The sequence below is a fragment of the Mus caroli genome, unplaced genomic scaffold, assembly GCF_978045245.1.
Source record: "Mus caroli unplaced genomic scaffold, Mus_caroli_1 scaffold_19, whole genome shotgun sequence".
Lineage (NCBI taxonomy): Eukaryota > Metazoa > Chordata > Mammalia > Rodentia > Muridae > Mus > Mus caroli.
The window spans coordinates 80,690,372-80,708,992 of record NW_028227274.1 but is presented as its reverse complement, the minus strand read 5'-3'; the positions used below and the strand labels follow the sequence as shown (position 1 = coordinate 80,708,992).

Sequence of the window (18,621 nt, the reverse complement as noted above, 5' to 3'; positions counted from 1 at the left end):
TTTATCTTTGGGGATAGGGTCATGCTATATAGCCCCAGCTAGTCTTGAATCTGTGATCCCCCTTCACTTACCTAGAGCTGGACGGCAGGAAGCACCTGGTTTTGTGGCTTTGGATCTTTGTGTGTAGGCAGAGTGGAGGGTGGGGTCTGGGAAGGTTTCTTTGCAAGAACAGTGAGGCAACTACAGGCTTTCCAGCAAGCAAAGGCCTTGGGCTCAGCAGCAGGATGGGGTGCATACCGCACCACAAGCTGGGCACTCAGGCAGGCAGTTGGCCTCCTGCCCTGGTCAGCGCTTGCCCCAGAGAGAGAGACACCATGAGCAGCCACAAACTCCATCCAAATCTTACCCAGAGTCATGTGTGGAGCAACCAGGAGGAAACTGGATTCCTCAAACAGTCCAGGCAGCTCCTAGCGCTACTTGTGTGGGGGTAGCCCCTCTGTGTGGACAGGGACCAGGCTCTGCAAGCTACACTTCCTGTGGGTGGAAGATCTAGGAAGCCTAGCACCCGCTGAGGCTCTGCCTTTTAGAGGGAAGGATCCAGAGGTCTTAGGATCCTCTCCTGAAGACAGACCAGTGGGCAATGTTTGTTGAATCTTTTGCTTAACGAAGCCTCTCATTTAACAACGGAGGAAACAAACTCCATAACAGAAAGGAAACTGCCCCAGAGCTGTAGCAGCACAGGGTAGGTGGCTTGAGCCTCTGGGCCTTCAGGTCAAGCACTGCACTCTGGGGCTGCTTAGGTGTTTCTAGAGCAGGTTGGAAATGAACTACACAGAGATGAGACTGCCCATGTCGCATCACGATGCCTGGTCCGAGCATACACCTCTTCCTTGCTTGATTAGCACAAAGCTCTCTCTGGATACCTAACAGGCCTCTCTCTCTGGTCGCAACAGCTTCACAAGTGAACAAGTCTGATTCAGTGAAGGCCATAGCCCTGGAACATTCCATGGCAGACTGGTAGGATGAGACCTAACCCTCAGGCCTTTGCCTCTCACTCTGTGACAGACGATTCCAGAACCCTAGAGCTGATGGGTGTGATGCACTGTGGGCCTTTTGGAAAACCTCTGGGGTTATTTACAGTGGTGATGGGGTATCCTGCCAGGGTGGCAAGGAGCTGAGAAGACTCCAAAGGAAACAGTGGAGGTGGCTATTCCTGTCCACCGCTCCCTCAGGGTTCCTGCCAAGCCACACACGGAGGAATCAGGAGGCTGTCCTTGTGGTTAGGGTCTCCTTACCTCCTAGCTTTGCTCATCATGTTCCCTTCAGCAGAGCATGCTGCCTGCCTGGTACCAGTCCATGGTAGGCTCGAGCCTAGCAAGCCACGATGCAGGAAGGGGGACCAGGGCTGCCCACGTGGGATACACGAGACCTGTCTCTGCATTTCTTGCTTCTCACCCTGAGCTTGGCACCTGTTCCCACTTGGGAACTTTTGTGTTTTATTCCCAAAGGCTCTTCTCTTCGCCTCCAGCTCCTTCCTTTTTGCCCCTCAGGCTCCGAAGAGCAAGACTTCCCTGAGAAAATGACTGGGTCTCTTAGAACAGATGAATGCTTAGTGGGAGGCCTAGTGCTTGAGGGGGCCATTAGCAGTGCTAGGGTCAGCTCCTTCCGTGTGAGCTCTTTCACAGAAGGCGGGTCTTTGTTACAGAACCTGCGGGTGTTTTAGCAAACAGGGAGGAGGAGAAGGAGGGGGAAGGGGGAGAGGGAGGGAAATGGGAACACATAGTAGCATGTTTGTATACCTGCCTCTCTACAGACACAGACAGAGAGGTGCCTTTTAAAAGAGCATAATAAGTAGTGTGTTCCACTGCTAAAGAGAGTGGAAGCAGCACGCTGGGCCACTCAGAGCCAGGACGGCCAGCTTAGCAGTGGTCACAGTATCCTCTGAGTTTTGACTCAGAGTCAAAAGTCAAGTGTCTTATATTTCTGTTTTCCCTCACAGTAGACAAGCAAGCATTACTCGTGACACCTAATAACTGCTGTCTATTTTCCTTTGGTCCTAATGTATGTTCAAGCCAGTTAATTCAAACCCTGTTTGAATTAAAATGGAATTCACAAGTAATAGATGCCAAGAATGTCACGCTGGGAACCCGTAGCATGTTCTAGCATCCGGGGAGAGAGTTTCCACTTCCTGACGCAGCAGTTCTGAACCCTCCTAATGCTGCGACCTTTTAACACCATTCCTCATGGTGAACTGATCCCCAGCCATAATTTCCTCGCTACTTCATAACTGTAATTTTGCTACTGGTATGAATCATAATGTAAATGTCTGATATGCAGGACATTTGATATATGAAAGGGTCACTTGACCCTCCCAAAGGGGTTGGAACCCACTGGTTGAGAAACAACCTAAAGTTTAGGATGTTCTAATGTTAAATTGCTATCCAGGCTGTGGCCTCCACCCAATGGCTTTATCTCCCTGAGAAGACCGTTGATCTGAAGCCATTAGAATACATGCACAGAAAACTTAAAATATATGCATTTGGGATGAAGATGTAGAGAATAGGAGGGGCTGGGTTCTTTCTGCTAAGTAAATTCTAAAGGAGAAAAAGCAAATAGTCTGTTGATGGTTCCTTGCTGTGGGAACCCCCTGGGTTCCAGTCAGAATCTTCATTCTCTATGCATAGGGTCTACCTTCTGTAGCAGAGGGTCTCAAGTCTGGAGCAGGGGGTAGGGTAGGTGGTGTCAGCGTCATTCAGATGAGCCAATGCTCTACGGTTTGGTTCAGTCATCTAGCCCTGTGTACCACAAGCCCCTTATTCCCCTTAGGTGAAGCACCTGCCATTGTTATAGCACTCACACGTGTTGCACTAGCAGCATGCTAAGTCTTGGAGCAGTGGGGCCTGGGGCCAGGTGCTTGCTGGGCAGGTGCTGTTGCCCAAGATGTTTCCCGGTTCAGGAAAGACAAGTGGATGCAGGACCCAGCAGGTCCTAGCAGGTCCCAGCAGGTCCCAGCAGGTCCCAGGAAAGATGAATGCTGGAGGCACAGGGCACCCTCAGAAACTACTCCGGGGAAGTACCCAGAGAAAACTGAGCAGTGGTCTGCCCACACACCCTGCATGGGGCTTCCAGTCAGTCTTATCACTTAAGAGACATCTCAATGCCCCCCAGGGCTCCCAGTACTGCCTATGTCTGCAGTCACACATCTGCCACGGCCCCAGGCTAGACTAACCTTGCTTTCCTCTGTTGCCTTCTCAGCCCTGGCCCCAGACTGGCCATCTTAGAGGCCAGTGGGAATGCTCCTCATTCTTCACGACGCTATGGCAAGGCATGGGACTGTAACCTCCTCAAGTACCCGCTACTTGCCCCCCAGGTCACCTACCTCAAGCTGAGTTCCCGTGCAAGCGTCTGACCCAGGAAGTCCAAAGCCTAGGGTTATGGGCACCCTTCCTGCTGCCCGCCTTGATTGCTGTGGCTCCCTTTTAATACCTTGCAGAAGAATTGTGTGGTCCCCCTGATCCCTAAGCATCCTTCTTCCTGATAGGTGCTCCGTGGAGCACGGAGAATGGTCTACGACTTAGTTTTTTAACCTTTCACCGGCTGCCTTTGAAAAAGGCAGGCATCAAGACTCACACGGCATGTGCCTCTGTGTGACACAGTCACTGAGAGACAGGCTCTGTGTGGTGACATTCAGCTTACATTAGGAGCAGTCCCAACTGTGCTTGACTGAAGGATCTCCTCATCTCTGCCCTCCCCAGCTTCATCCACAGTCTGTTAATGTGGTGGTTTCCATCCTGGGAAGTGAGGGCAGATCCCAACCATGTTATCTATGACACACTCAGAGGGACAGATGGCTGTGGACTGGGCTTAAGGACACTTGCTATTTGAGTTAAACCAAGGTGACAGCTGGAGTGCTTGACATCTGTAGGAGCTTGCTGTAAAAGCAGGCAGGGAACATGGGCAAGCAATGCCTTGCAAGGCTGGTCCTTCCTGGCCTGTCCTCTTGGTGGCTTTTCAACATTCATGGTATCATAGAAGGCCACACCACAAGCCTACAGCTTGTTCCCTTTATGGTGACCTGACAGCTCTGTCCTGTCCTTTGAGACTTTCACACCGCAGACAGGCTCCCTACCTCGGGGCTTTCTTTCCTATCTTGGTTTGGACTCACAGATACCCTACAAACATGTTGAACCCCCAAGACACAGTGAGCCCCTGAAAGAGTTGCCTGTCCTAATGACCCTCTCAAAGGCCCACAGTGCTGACAACATCTCACACCAGGTAACCCTTGGCTGGTGGGCCAGCAGCCGCCACTTACCTTGTACATGTGGCACAGCCCAGGACGGCTGCGGGCATGAGAGGGCAGAGGGCTCCGGCTCTGCTTTAGCCAGGGTACCTGCCGAGGAGGACAGAGTGGGCCGGGTGAGTCCCGCGTGGGCACTGCCTGCAGAGCCAGCCCCACAGTCCTCCGCACATCTCTAGGATCAGTGTAGCCGACCCCCAGCAGGCAAAGAAATGCTTTCCTGTCTGGTGCTGTGGAGGCGTTTGGGGACCTACTATGGAACTGCAATGGAATCATTTCGATTTACTCTGCCTTTTATTTGCAGGCCTTTTCCTTACTGGCAAATGTGGTGGCTTTTGTGCTGGATTTCCAAGTAGGAATCAGCAGTGGGTGGCACACGCTCACCTTCTCAAGGCTTCTACAGAGTATAGGGAGCCGATTTCAGAAGCTGCAGTGCTCAGGGTCACTCCTGAGGACATTTTCTAGCCCAAATTCTTGCTGGTGAAGCTCAGGGACTCCATTTGCATAGGTGCTTGCTTATTCCCCAGCACGGGTCATGTTACCCCCAACTGTACCGCTGTGCTTCTCGTGATGTGGAGTTTACTCCTGACTTAGAATCTCCTATAAGCTATGAGAGCGTGTGCAGACATCCGAAGTTCAAGGAAGCGTCAAGAGAACAGAATCAGAGCACCCAGACAAATGGCCCTCAGGAGGCGACACTTTTTGCCTGTTCACAGCGAAATAATCAGGAGAGATGCAGGGAGTGAAAGACAAGGAGTGGGAGAAATGGAAGGAGAGAAAAACGGGGGAGGGGCAAGAGAAGAACAGGAAGGGGCGAATGAAGAACAGGGATGGGCAAGAGAAGAAAGAGGGAGGAGCGGTGAGAGAAGAACAGGGAGGGGCGAGGGAAGAACGGGATCGGGTGAGAGAGAGAGAAGAACAGGGAGCTTATAGTGGTCAGCCAAGAGAGTCCATCCCTCCAGGATGTTCCAGACTCTTGTTTTGTTACCGATGAATGGCCTTTTTAACCGTGGGCTGAGTGTCCTGCAAGGTGACTATGAGCCACAGAAGTACCACTGAAAGTCAACACCGCAGGGGTGAGAGTAGAAAGTCAGAGGTGACCCGTGCTCAGCAGTCTGTCTCATAGCCAAGAGTCCTCACCCATGTAAGAGAGGCATCTTCTATACTAGCAAGAAATCCTGGTGGATTTCTTAAGTCTCCTGTACTGGGAGCTGAGAGAGGGAGCAACTGAGTATTCCTGTTAGAGCAAACCTCCTCAGGCAGACATGGCTGTCCCCATGAAGAGAGATCCCTCAACTGAGCCAGGGAGGGTGACTGGGCAAGCCTGGGCTACACAGAAGATGAAGGAGCAACTGAGCCAGTGAGGGTGACTGAGCAAGTCCAGGCTACACATTTATGCAAAAGATAAGGGTGCAACTTCAGTCAGTGCCCCCTTTGTGGCCCATGGGGACAACTTTCTCCATGAGTGTCGGTCCCTGTGAGCTCCTCCACAGCCCTGCCAGGCCTGACATCTACATACAGGGTGGAGCAAAATCATGGTTCTAAGAAAGTATGACCTAGTGACACTTACAGAAGTGTGATCTGTACCCTGATGTCACCACTCCCACACAGGGTTAAAGAATGGTGAGCATTCTCATGGCTGTGCAAGTTCACAAGGGTCTGAGGTGACAGAATTACAATGGCTCCCACTGACAGGTGCCCAAGCCTGAGACAACCTGCAGGTTGGAAGGGGTGACAGGGGCGGGGCAAGAACAGCCCTTAGGGAGATACAGAGGCGCTGAGCCACTTTTAGGGGTTCCCTTGGGACACTTCCGGCTATCTGAGCTGCTGCTCTCTGCTTTTTTCTATTTGTAAACAAATAAACAAAATAGAGACTGTGACAAAAGACACAACAGAGAAACAACAACAACAACAACAACAACACAAAACAACCTTAACAACAACAACAAAACATTAAGCCACGGTTTGATGGGAATGTCCAGTCATTCTTCAGTACTAAGCTAATATCTTGGCACCTCAGTGACTTTCAGCATGAGCTCAAAGAGGGACTGTTTCCCCTAGGCTGATCTGTTCTTCAGAGGTCAAGCTGTACTTTCCCTCAACCAGTCAGAACCGCTTGTCACCAGCTGGCTAATCTCTGCCACCCCCACCTCCCTGGAAAGGAGCACCAATGATCAGGAAATAGGCCCCTTAAAGAGGAATGGGTTTAAAAGGCGGAGATGCTACACAGACCACATTCAAATTCACTCAGTTTTAGTTTTATCTCTTACTTGTCTTCCTTCTAGGCCTTCTAGCTTCCTCCAGCATCACCCTGAAGAGGAGTCTGCCTGCCTCTCAGTTCAGCGGGAGGAGCCTTGTCGCCCTTTGAACACACCCTCCCTGGGGAGCCCAGGGGTGGGGGGGCCCTGGTGCTTGTGATGGCTAATGCTGATTGCTGACCTGATACAATCTAGAATCACCAAAGAGACAGGCCTCTGGGCTTATAAGGGATTTTCTCGATAAGATTAATTGAGATGATAAGATCCACCCTATTGAGGTTCGCTGGGCTGGGGTTCTGTTCTGAATACAAAAGAGAAGTCCCTGATTCTGTCTGGACTGCAGTGTCACCAGCTGCCTCAGGCTCCCTCAGCTGAGACGTGCTAGCTGAAATATCTCTTCCTTCAGCCAGCTGCTTTACTCAGGATTTTTATCACAGCAACAGAAGAGTGAGATACTCAGTAACTATTTGCTGGGAGCCCTGGGCCGGTTCCTTTGTGCCCGCTCACACATCCCTTAGCATCCACTGGATACTTCTTAAACACACACAAGGACCATGCCTATGGGAAGGGAAAGAGTTAGATGCTACAGTGCCGTGATGAGAGACCACCCTGAGTCTGTGGTAGAGACAGAGGACTCAGGACTGTGCCGTTTCAGAAGAGGCAAGAACTTGAGTGCCAGACTTACCTGTAGGTGTTTCTCAAAGCCACGGAAACGCCAGTCACACGGTGCCATTAGGAAAATAAAAATACAACTTAAAAAGTCCATGTGCAATTAGTACACCATCTTTGGTCTGTTACAATGTTTAATGAGTGCATACAAAAGCAGATGTACATTTATTTATCTTATGCTGAAGTTTACAACAAAATTGAATTATAGTACAACCACCTAAGGGGATCGACATTAGATACAAACACAAGTTACAAACATTCCCACATTTACAGAGGGTGCAACGCCCATCACATTCCTATTCCAGTGTCAGTGGATGGCTGTGCCGACCGACTGAGGCAGCAGAAAGGCAGAGTTAGACACCAGGGACCCAGAACTGACCAAGTGAGGCTACTCTGATTCACATGAGAAATCTCAAAAGTGTGAACGTGGACACAGATGTTAGTGTGTCCATCCCAGGCTGACTCTTTCCAGAGAGTCTCTGGGAAACTCTTGCCAAGTGGACTGGAGGCAGGGAATGGTGTGTGGGTCCCTAGTTCTCTTTGCTTCTGCCTGGATCCCTGAGTTCTCTCTTATCTGAAGGCAATGACAATGACGGTGGCACTAGACTGGAACCCTGGGAGTACTACTTGGGCACTTCCACTGTGTCCTTCATGTGACCTTTAATGTCACCTTTCACAGGATGGATGGCAAGTTTATCTGGAGCCTTCTGTTGCCACATTAACAGTGAAGACAAAACTAACTGTAGAACGGAGATGCATCTAACAAAACTTAGGATGCCATGGGACAGTATCAGGAAAAAAGATGTTCTAGCTAATTTACAAGATCACCTAGGACTTAGTGGCAGGAAGCATCTTAAACCCATCCTGTCAAAATTAGAGGCGGAGCGGCCATCTGAAGACTGACTGAAATGCCGGCTCTAACGGGTTAGAAACGGAGATCTCAGGTAAAATAAATAGAGGCAAACAGATACAGGTGAAGAGCGTCTCTCCCATCCCGGGAGAATGGAAGAATGTTTTCTTGTGGCCCCTGTGTTGTCTGGATGTGACACTACATGATCAGCCTAGGTCCTCCGTGGGATGCTACTTGCTCTGGGTGGGAAGAGGAACCTTCCTATGATTTGTGTTCTGAGACGCTGGCTGGTGGCCTGGGGACTGTCCCGGGACTGGGCAAGAGGTAATGGGCTCGGAGCAGGTGTCTTTTTTCTTTTCCCCAAAGCCATAGCCTCACAGCCTCATAAGGCCTGGGCATTCTACGGGCTGGGAGACCCATTCCTTGGAGGCCACAGCACAGCCTCCCTTTCTTCCCAAGGAGCATGCGCACAGTAAATGAACTTCCCAAGGAGCATGTGCACAGCGAAAAGCCCTTGGAAGAATATGCCTTCTCAGAGCATTCTTCATGGGCTGCCTTTGAATGCCAGCCCAGAAAACGCACAAAGGCTGGGTGTTGTCCCCACATTCTGGGAGCTGGGGGTGGTGGCTCTGCATGGCACGGAGGCACCACGTGCCCGGGGAGGGAGGATGCAGGAGACAACATGACCAGAAGTCCCACTGCAGGGTGAGGGAGGGGGTTCAGAGTCTCCCAGGTTCTATTTGGAGATCCTTTTCCACATGGGTGGGTCACATAGCCACATCTCCAGGTGGCAGGTGCTGGCCCTACCAGAGCACCCTGCAGTGGTGTTAGATGCACATCTTAGAATGACATCAAGGGTGCTGGCTTTTGCCAAAAGGGATGCTAGCTAGCCTTTGGACTCTCTTCTTTGCAACTTTCTTCAGAGATGGTTGTGGTTGCTGGGAATTGAACTCAGGACCTCTGGAAGAGCAGTCAGTGCTCTTAAACCACTGAGCCACCTCTCCAGCCTTTGCGACTTTCTTAAAGACCTTTGCAGTATAGGAAAACAAGCCCTGCTCCTCCCCATCTATAAACATTAAAATACATACAGAAACAAATCCTGCTGACAGCTCATAGCAGTAACTGCCCCTAACTGCTTCTATGATGATTGATTTATAGCCGGGTGTAGAGTGAGTTAAGCCTCCACCGGCCAGTGTTAAACAACCAAGGACCTACAATCAAAGAGGCTTGAACACCATGACCTGACCCCTGCTGTGTGCCTGGCCAGGGAGCTTCCAGCAGAAGGAGGTACCTTTGCCTATGCTTGGAACAAGCTTCAGGAGGGCAGAGGGGAACAGCAACAAAAACTCTGTATGGAAATGCCGTAACTCTATTTCTGCATGCGAATTTAAAAAACTAATAAACAACGAGACCATAAGGACCACACGTGCAAACGCCGAGGGACTTTTTTGGTACGAAGGTTGTTCATTTAAATAATCCTTCATATTCAAAAAACACAGCAATGGTGCAAAAAAAAAATCGACACCTTAAGTTTCAAAAAATCCCAATTATTTAAAAATTTTCATATATATATATATACATACATGTATGTATATATATATATATATATATATATATATATATATATATAGTATTTGGACTGCTTTTGAGTTTTGAATTTCTTCTTTTAAGAATTGGAAAAGAATGTGATTTGAAAGCAGTGGAGGGAAGGAAAGGCACATCTGTCCACTCTGGGAGAGCCATGGAGCAACACATGAACACACTATGGTATTTCAACTTGAACCATGGCCACAAAACTGGCTCTAGACCCTGTGCCTTCTGGCGACTTCATCTTTCCTGCCCAGTTTAGGTCCTGTTCCTTCGGCTGCCTGGACTGGATGTGGCTGTGTGCATGTGTGGGCTTGGTTATACAGATGGACCTCAGGGGGCAGTCAGGAGCCTCCAGATCTCAAGCGCCTCCCTCGAGATGAGGGCTTGAAAGCCACTACAATGTAAATCGGCCCTGGAAACAAGGTTGATGGATCAGGCTGAAGGCGATACCACTAAGTACAGACTGTGCAGGAATCTGGGGCAGCTTGAATTCTGTTAGCAAGTAAGACACATCCAGTGTTAGTGACAAGTAGCGGTGACATCCAAGGCGAGGGCCAGACTGCTGCTAAGACACCAAGGGGGCTCTGGTGGCCACGGGGCAGGAGAGCTGTCATTAGGTCCAGCAGTTCACAACCATCCCCACTCTCAAAGGTGTGGCTGGAGACTACAGCATTTTCAAAACTGCACTGCCAAAGGCCCTAGAGCCATGGAGGGGCCTCTGCCCTACACCTCAGTCAAAAGCCTCTTGCGTTCTCCAGAGCTTTGACAACAGACACAACTTACAGGCAGAAAAGTTGCCCAGACTGAGAGGGTACTCAAAGACCAGGGCTTGTTTTAATGTCCCATCCACATCTCTCCCAAGAGTTGCTCAGCTATCCAACAGAGAGATGGAAAAATGCCATACACTTACAAGGTGGCAGCCACCTGACAGACAAACCCTGAACCACGGGCTCATGCGTAGCCCACCCCAGATGTTGCCCTTGGAAACTGGACCATCTGCACAATTTTATCTTCTCATACATTTTAATACACAGGGCATTTGCTTTTGAAACATCATGAAACACAAGTTATATTTAAATTAACGGAATCAAACAATTTTTTTTTTGTCATGAACATTCATTCATTCATCCCCACACCCACCAAACTACATAAGACAAAGAGGAAAGTTTGCTGGAGGTGCAGAGGTGGCAGACCTCCTTGCCTCAATTGGACCATTGTTTCACAGCGGCAAGCATAGCAGCCTGTACCCAGCAGAGAATGTGCACAGATGAGGTTCGAAACCGGAAGCACTGTGCAGCGGTGGGATCTGCTGAAGCCCCAGGCATAGGGCATGTATACCTAAGAACCCATAGGCTCAATGCTACATCCTGGGTGCCTCAAAAGTTAGGATGCAGAAGGCACTGCATTCCTGAGTGACACCCAATCGCAGTCCCTTGTGAGAAGGGCAAAGGGAGCAAAACAAGTAGAAATTGGCTAAGTGGCAACCACGCCCACTCCACGCCCAATCCCCCAGGCCATCAGCACTGTCCGATCAGGGCTAGTATCTCAGACACAGGGACATGGTTGCTCTGCGATGGTGACTGGCCCAGTTCCACCTGCCCACCTCTCCTTCCTTTCCGCATTTAAACCCACAGCTTCTCTACGGCTCGGAGCTCACCTTGCCAGAGCCCCGCTTGGGCGCACCCCTGTCACCGCTAAAGAAGCGCCCGATGGAGTCAAGGATGCCCGTGTCTCTGTGCCTTGGGAGGAAGCCATGCCTGGCATGGTCCATGGTACTTGCTGTGGCCAGGTACTTGGATCGCTGTGAGGGTCTCTTCTGTGATGCCATCACATCCAGGCCTCCGGAAGCTGCTGTGGGGTCTTCTTGGATGGTCTGAAGCTCATCGGACTCTGAGGGCCTGTCTTTGAAGGTGTTGTCCTCCCTTCCCGGGGCATCTCGGGAAAAGAGGCGGATCAAGTGGGGGCGGTTCCCTGGGTCAGCTGGGTGGGCGCCTTGCCAGTTATTCTTTGGGTCTGCTGTGTGCTTGGAGTCTGTCACCGCCGTGTCCTCAGCCGAGGTCCCATTGTTCTGGATCGCATCTGCCTCCCCTGCAACAACAATGAGATATGAATGTGGGCCTGTGCGAGGCCTAGAGGGGGACAAAGCCGCTTTCTTCCTGGGGTCTTGAACTAGCTGTCTCCTATAAAACGCACAGATACCCGCGGGGCCCAAGGAGCCTCATAGCACGTTAGATTGCCCCAACCAGAGGGAGCTAACGTGGATTGAGCTTGCTTGGTATACATGGCTCAGGGGCCAATCTTCAGGTTCTCATTAAAAGAACCACCCCAGAGGGCGATGGCCTGAGAGCCCACAGCGCTCAAGCCAAAGCCTTTCCTAAGTTGCTCACTGTACCAGAGAGCCCCGCAGGCTAGGTATCTTGTGGGTTGTCTCTGGTTTAAAAGGCCACCAGTGCACAAGCCCCAGATGTGAATCGGTCGGTCGTTTGACAAAAGGTGCTTTTAGTGTTCTCAGTGGAGAATAGGACTTCCCACATCTTTCTGCAGCTTACAGTCCAGGGAAGCAGGGCACTGAGCAATCCCTCTCCCGGATTCCGCTGGAGGCCTCTGGCTCGGAGACGTGCTTACTCGGGGCATTTGGATCTGGCTCCTCTGTAAGCCGCAGTAACCCGACTGCTTCACGTGGGACATGAGCACTTCACAACCAAGCACACGGGAAACGCAACGCTTTCCTCACCAATGGCAGCAAGTCCATTCCCTCTCAGCTTCGTGTGAGGTTTAAAGGGATATAATTTAACCCCTTCTTCCAGCTCTATTACTGACCTGTAGAAATACGGCTAGCTCACACTTCCCTTATCCTCTTTCTATTGACAACCCTTCCAGTCTATCACCCATCCATCATCCGTTCACCTTATCAATCCATCCCTCTTCTGTCTATTCTAACCATCCATCCACCTACCACCCATCTGTCCACCCAGTGGTATTTACCTGACATCAATCATCTACCCACTTCTTTATCCACCCCCACCTTGTTCATCTGCCCAGCGATCTATGCACCCATGCACGAGACTATGCATGCATGCATCCTACTACGCACTGCCGTTCCTCCATCTACCCTCCCACCCCCCACCCCCCAGCCCCGTCGATGACTTAGTGATTAGAGGGGATGCATTTTCTCTAAGTGTTAAAGCCACGGTGAGGAATAAGATCTGGTCCCTTTTCTCTCAAAGCTTACATTCTAGTGGGGGAAGTTGGATGAAGAAAATGTGAGCTAAGAATTGAATGCCCCTCCCCCAACTGATATTTTCATATCCTATCCCCCTCTCTCTGCCCGTGTCTGTGACTTTAACTGGAAATAGAGTCTTTGCAGATGTGATCCAGTGAGGACGGGCTCATGGCTAGTGGGGGTGGGTGCAATCCTGAAGCTAGGGATCTGGTGAGAGAGGGAAACTGAGACCCAGAGGCCTGGTACTGGAGAAGGAATGTGATAGGCGGAGGAGAGTCAGAGATGCAACCACAGCCACAGGACACCAAGGAATGCTGCTGGCACCACCTGCATGTAGGAGCCATAGCATGGACTCTTGAAGCTTGTGGCTCCCAGACAGCTTAATTCTGGGTTCCTGACCTCCACAGCTGTGTCACTGGACCCCACAGTGCAGCAACACATCAGTCAGGTAGCCTGTGTGTGTGCGCTCTCTCATCAGGAGGCTATGAAGACAGACGGGAGGTGAGCGGCCCACAAGAGGGCCCTTGGGAGGTTATCCCTGCAGATGGACAGTCTAGAGCCAGAGGAAAGAGGCTGGACTGACAGAGCAGACACATCCTGGAGGCCTAAGCAGGAAGGAGCTCCAGGTCCTGAGCCGCACTGTCCTGGGACATGGAATCCAGCAGGCAGAGGGATGGAAGGCAAAATGGGGGACATTGTCTGTTGGTTTTGGAAAGGGCAGAGGTCAGCCCAAGTTGCGAGAGGGCTGGTCCAGGGAAGATCCTAAGAGTGGATGAGCGAAGAGATTTGGGTAGCTCAAGATTTCAGACCCTAGAGACCCTCACAGGACATGGTGCCTGGGTCAAGATGAGGGGACAGGCAGTCCCACGGACTGTCCAGGTTTATACTCTGGGGAGGCTGAGAGAAGGAAGAAGTGAAACCAAGGTGGCTGTGGCAGACACTTCCCTTTAAGGTGTTTTCTGGTAACTGTCAGAGCATCGTGAGCACCCCAGTTTCCATGGCTTATCAGAACTGCCCACAGGGCCTGGACAACTCCACTGGCAGCCCTGGTACATCACCGTGAGGATGGAGCCCAACTCATCAAGAAGCAGATGTGACCACGGTTGGGTGGGGGGGGGGCTACATCCCATCCAATAGCAAACTCGCAGCCACATATGTACAATGCCATTTGCTAAGTCACGACTTGGTGTTTTGTCCTTGGAGTATCAGGGAGAGGGGCTGTCCCTCAGACGTCCTGCCTGGTGAGGATAGAGATTCCAGATGTCCCCAAAGAAGGTGTTCAACCCAGGCACCCTGTGTGTGCACTGACTACCTCTCAAGGAGGTGCACAAGAGCCTGTCAGCTGTCTCTCCATTCACCTCACAGGGCCCAGCTGGCCAGCAGGACTTCCAGAGATAGATGGCCTCGGGCCTGGTGAGGGACCCCACTGCCTTGATGAATAACTTCTGTAAGCTGGATCATATGAACACACTAATGGGAAGAAGATCAATAAGGTTTCACTCTGAACAGTCCCCGTGAGGGTCTTTGTTTGTGTTGAGATGTGACGGCTGAAGTTCATCACCAACGCGCAGAGTCACCTAGGAGATGACTAGAATCACCTAGGAGACGACTAGAATCACCTAGGAGACGGGTAGACTCACAAGTAGAATCACCTAGGAGACAATTAGTATCACCTAGGAGACAATTAGTATCACCTAGGAGACCGTTAGTATCACCCAGGAGATGAGCCTGTGGGCCTGTGTGTAGTTTCTAGATGAGGTTAACTGCAGAGGGAAGATGCGCCCTGGGATGTGAGTGGCAAGGTTCCATCAGCCAGGAGCCTGGAATGAATACACCGGAGAGAGTAAGCCAAGCAGGGCCCCCTCTCTTTGTGTCTCTGTCTCTGTCTGTCTGTCTCCCTCTCTCTGTCTCTCTCTCTTTGTGTCTCTGTCTGTCTTCCTTTCTCTGTCTCTCTGTCTCATCTCTCTGTTTCTTTCTTTGTGTCTCTCTGTCTCTTTCACTCTGTCTCTCTCTCTGTTTCCTGACTGTGAGTGTGGTATGGCCGGCAGCCTTGCTCTTACAGCTAGCTTCTCTTACTATGACTGTACCTTCCAAGTGTGGCCCAGAATAAACCCTCTCCTCCTTAAGTTCCCTGGGCTGGGTATTTAGTCTGAGCCACAAGAAAACTAAGCACTGCAGAAAGTGATCTGGGACATCCTGGGTTTTTAAACAATTCCGGAAGAGGTACAACACCTCGTGAGAATCTACTCTCTTGCCGCTCACGATCCTTAAAATCTTGGTGCTGGTAACCAGGACAAGTCTGCAGCAGGGGTCACCTGGCTGGGGTATCTCTGCTTCTCAGGATTCACACTTGTCAAAATCTTGGTGGGTAACGAGACAGTCTTGTTGGAGGGCTCTCCTGTTGGCTTTCAGCAGCTGCTCTTTGGGGCCAGCATATGTGGCACATGACTCATACCAGGCACTTATAGACTTGGTAAGGGTCAGACTCTCATGTGTACACTCACAGAGGTAGACAGCACACCATGAGAAGTGTGGTACAGCCTTCATGCTTCCCCATCCGTGCTTTGTGTCACATGCTCACACAGAAGGAGCTGCCATACACGACGACTATAGCTATAGCTGCTTACAGGACCAGGGTGACACTGTGCTGGCTTCCTGCTTCCAATGTCCCAGGTGATGGAGAAAAAAAAAAAGGAACATATATAAAACGTCTCCTGGTTGGAAACCCCAGAAGACCTCCGACTCCAGTTGGCTGTCTTATTTCTCAGTGTTATTGTTCTAAGGTTTCTAGGGTAAGCTGAAGTGACCTGGTACTCCACAGCTGCCGGGGCTCACATGGGCTCCTTTAGTCAGATACTGTGTGTGTTCACATGGATGCCAGGCTGCTGGCTCTGGAATGGCTGATGTGAGGCCCAAGGCAGGTCGTGCCCTTGGTGTGTGCATATTAACAGATGTTTGCATAAATACAACACCCACACCCCAGAGGCTTCCAAACTCATCAAAACCGTGTAGGTCTTTAAACTGACCTACAAACGACATCGACGACTGTCGGTAAAGCACAGTCTTATTCCAAAGCTGCACCGCAAACTCATCTTGCAGTATAAATATTTGCTGGTGACAAGGGACTAGGCACCCTCAACTCTGGGAACCAGGATGGCTGTGGTCTCCTTCAGGCCTCTATTGGGTGATGTGTGCCATCATGACGGGTAATGTGGAAATAGGGCCACTCAGTTCAGGGTGTCTAAGGAAAGGGCAAGACCGAGTGGGCGGAGATGTTTGCTGGCACGGTTCCTCATGGCCACTGTCTGGGCTCAACAGGACCCTGTCACTGTACAGTGCTGGAAAGGCACACGTGGCACTCTGAGGTGCTGTGGAGAGGTGGAGTTTGCAGGGATACAGTGCTGACTTTCAGGTGGAGGCCGGGCAGGAACGCCTAGGAGCCTGGTTCTGGAGTTGCGCTATAAATTCTGTAGCTGTCAGAAATGAACGCAGATGAGGAGAGAAGACAACAGCTATACTGTGAGGAATTAAACGCATTAACAAAACACAAGCGCATCTGAATACTAATATTTTTACAACAGTTGGGCTTTGTGTCCTTTGAATACAGTTATTTGTGAGATACAGAGAGGCCTCTGTGTCTCCAAAGTGGCTCCTCCCTTCCTGCAAGAAGTGTGGTAAGGAGTCTAAATCTGCCACCCACGGCCTGCCCTGCGGTGGGATGCACACAGGAACGCTGCCTTGGTCAAGTGAAGCCCGGAGGCCTCCCATTCAGACCTCATTTACAGAAGGGATCTGTGTCATCCTTAGTGACACGCCCACATCTCATCTTACCAAAATGGGCACAGAGAAGATTTCTAAAAGACTTCAGGCTACAGCTAAGCCCTAGAAAGCGTAGGTCAGAAGACAGCCTGGCCATCAGAGGGGTGAAAGGGAAATACTCTTCTGAGGCAACCAGGGTTGCCAGGGACTTGAAGTAGCTCTCGGAGCACAGAGACGCACAGGGCCTTGACATCTGAGGTGGTTTTTACTATTTAAAGATCTCTGGGGCCATGACTCCAGGAGGCTCATCTTTTGCTGAGTTGACCAGCTAAACATCACAGTAGCCCATCTTCTATGTGTCCTTGGCTTTCTGTCCAGTTATCTCCATGTTCAGGGTTCTATTGTGCCCATAACTCTTCTTCAGGGTCTTTTCCGTGTGATGACAGCCACGGATCTCTTCCTTTTCTTCTTCCTTCTCTCCCATTTCTCCCTCTACCCTTTCTTCATCCTCTTCTCCCTCCTCCCCATTTCTCCTCCTGTTCTTTGCATCTCACTCCCACACCCTGTGTCAGAGTTTTTGTCCTATTGATGTATCCCTCAGGACTTACCACAGGAGTCCACCATGTACCAACTTACTGAGTGATCGAGGGCTATGTCAGCACTAGGCTGGCAGCTCCTGGGTCCTCTCCTCTCCTCTGTATCCTCCACACAGAGGACAGGCTCCTCCACCTGCTTTTCCTCTTGTTCCTCACCAGGACACCACATGGGCCACATGTGAGACTTCGCACCAAAGCCCATTGTGGCCAGCCTACCCCTCATGTCTTCAGACGGCCATGCTTGTCTGGATGTTACTTCTTTGTGGTCAGTGAGCAGTTCAGGGTTACTTCTCACTGTTCCTCTGACTATTATTATTACTATTTTATTATTATTTTTATGTTAAAAAGCTTTGTGTGGGTGTTTATGATGTGTGTGGGTGTTTGTCAGGCATAGCATGTCTCTGGGTGTGTGTGTGGAGAGAATCTTGGATGGTGGCTCTCACCTTCTACCTTGAGACAGGGTCTTTTGCTGACTGCTTTCTACACCAGGTTAGCAGGCTTTGGGGGTTCTCCAGACCTCACCCTCCATCCCTCCACGGGGCCCTTACACGCTGTTTCAGATTAGGCTATGCTATTATGTCAGGCTTTCTGTGTGCTCTGAGCTACTGAATTCAAGCCATAACCAGCACCTTATCTATGAAGCCATTTCCCCAACTCCAAGTCCTTTATCTTTGAGACAAAGTTTCTCTATGTAGTTCTAGCTTAGAATTTATGATTCTGAATTGCTGGGGTTACAGATTCACATCATCATATCCAGCCAACGGGTCCTTTTGAAGTGTGGATTTCTCTCAAAGGTTGAAACTCTCTAAACTCACCATTGACTGGGTCTGCTTTAGAAATCAACACCAATTTTGTAGTCAACACAATCAGTTATGTAAATCAACATCAATTACGTAATCCTTTGTGGCTATGCAGAAGGCTTCGTAGATATAATCATTCATGAGGGCTCCCAAGTACCAAGATAATTAATTCAGCACCAGAGCTTCATGAAAAACAAACCATTGCATGGTGCTGGAGTTTGACAAGTCCTCAGCCTGCATGTGGGAGGTGGTCTGTTATATGCAAAGCAGAACATGGGAGTAACAGAGAGCAGACATCTTTACACAGCTATATGCTCCTTCTGGGGGTCTCCAGAGGCCCATAGGGGTCGCCTCTGGGGCTGACCTTGTCCTCCTGCCCACAAACTGTCCTTGGTAAGTCACTGAGTTGAAATGTGCGACACCATGCTGTACTTGCAAACGGCACGGCAGGGCCACCAGTCTCATCTGGAATGTCTAAGGTCCTCCAGCGTCTGTCGGCTGCAGTTCAGCATGAGGGTCTGTCGCACTCACGGTCATCCTCAGATAACACTGTTGTCTCCAGTCAGTCAGGGGTTTAGTGAGTGCTCCATCTGCTCTATCTGTCACATCCATCAAAACCACAACCCACAAACAGCTGTT

The 18,621-nt window shown here is 50.4% G+C and overlaps 1 protein-coding gene across 3 annotated transcripts in view; it reads right to left on the bottom strand.

Annotated features, from left to right (window-relative positions):
• Mbp (myelin basic protein) overlaps window positions 1-18,621 on the bottom strand; it is a 110,726-nt gene that overhangs the window by 19,529 nt on the left and 72,576 nt on the right. For 2 of the 3 annotated variants that reach the window (XM_021150283.3, XM_029471817.2), the window contains exons 4-5: window positions 11,262-11,692; window positions 4,253-4,330 (exon numbers count right to left, since the gene is read on the bottom strand). In XM_021150283.3, coding sequence (XP_021005942.1) covers window positions 4,253-4,330; window positions 11,262-11,692 — 509 coding nt within the window. The remainder of the gene's footprint in view (window positions 1-4,252; window positions 4,331-11,261; window positions 11,693-18,621) is intronic. The other variant, XM_029471815.2, reaches the window with a different exon arrangement.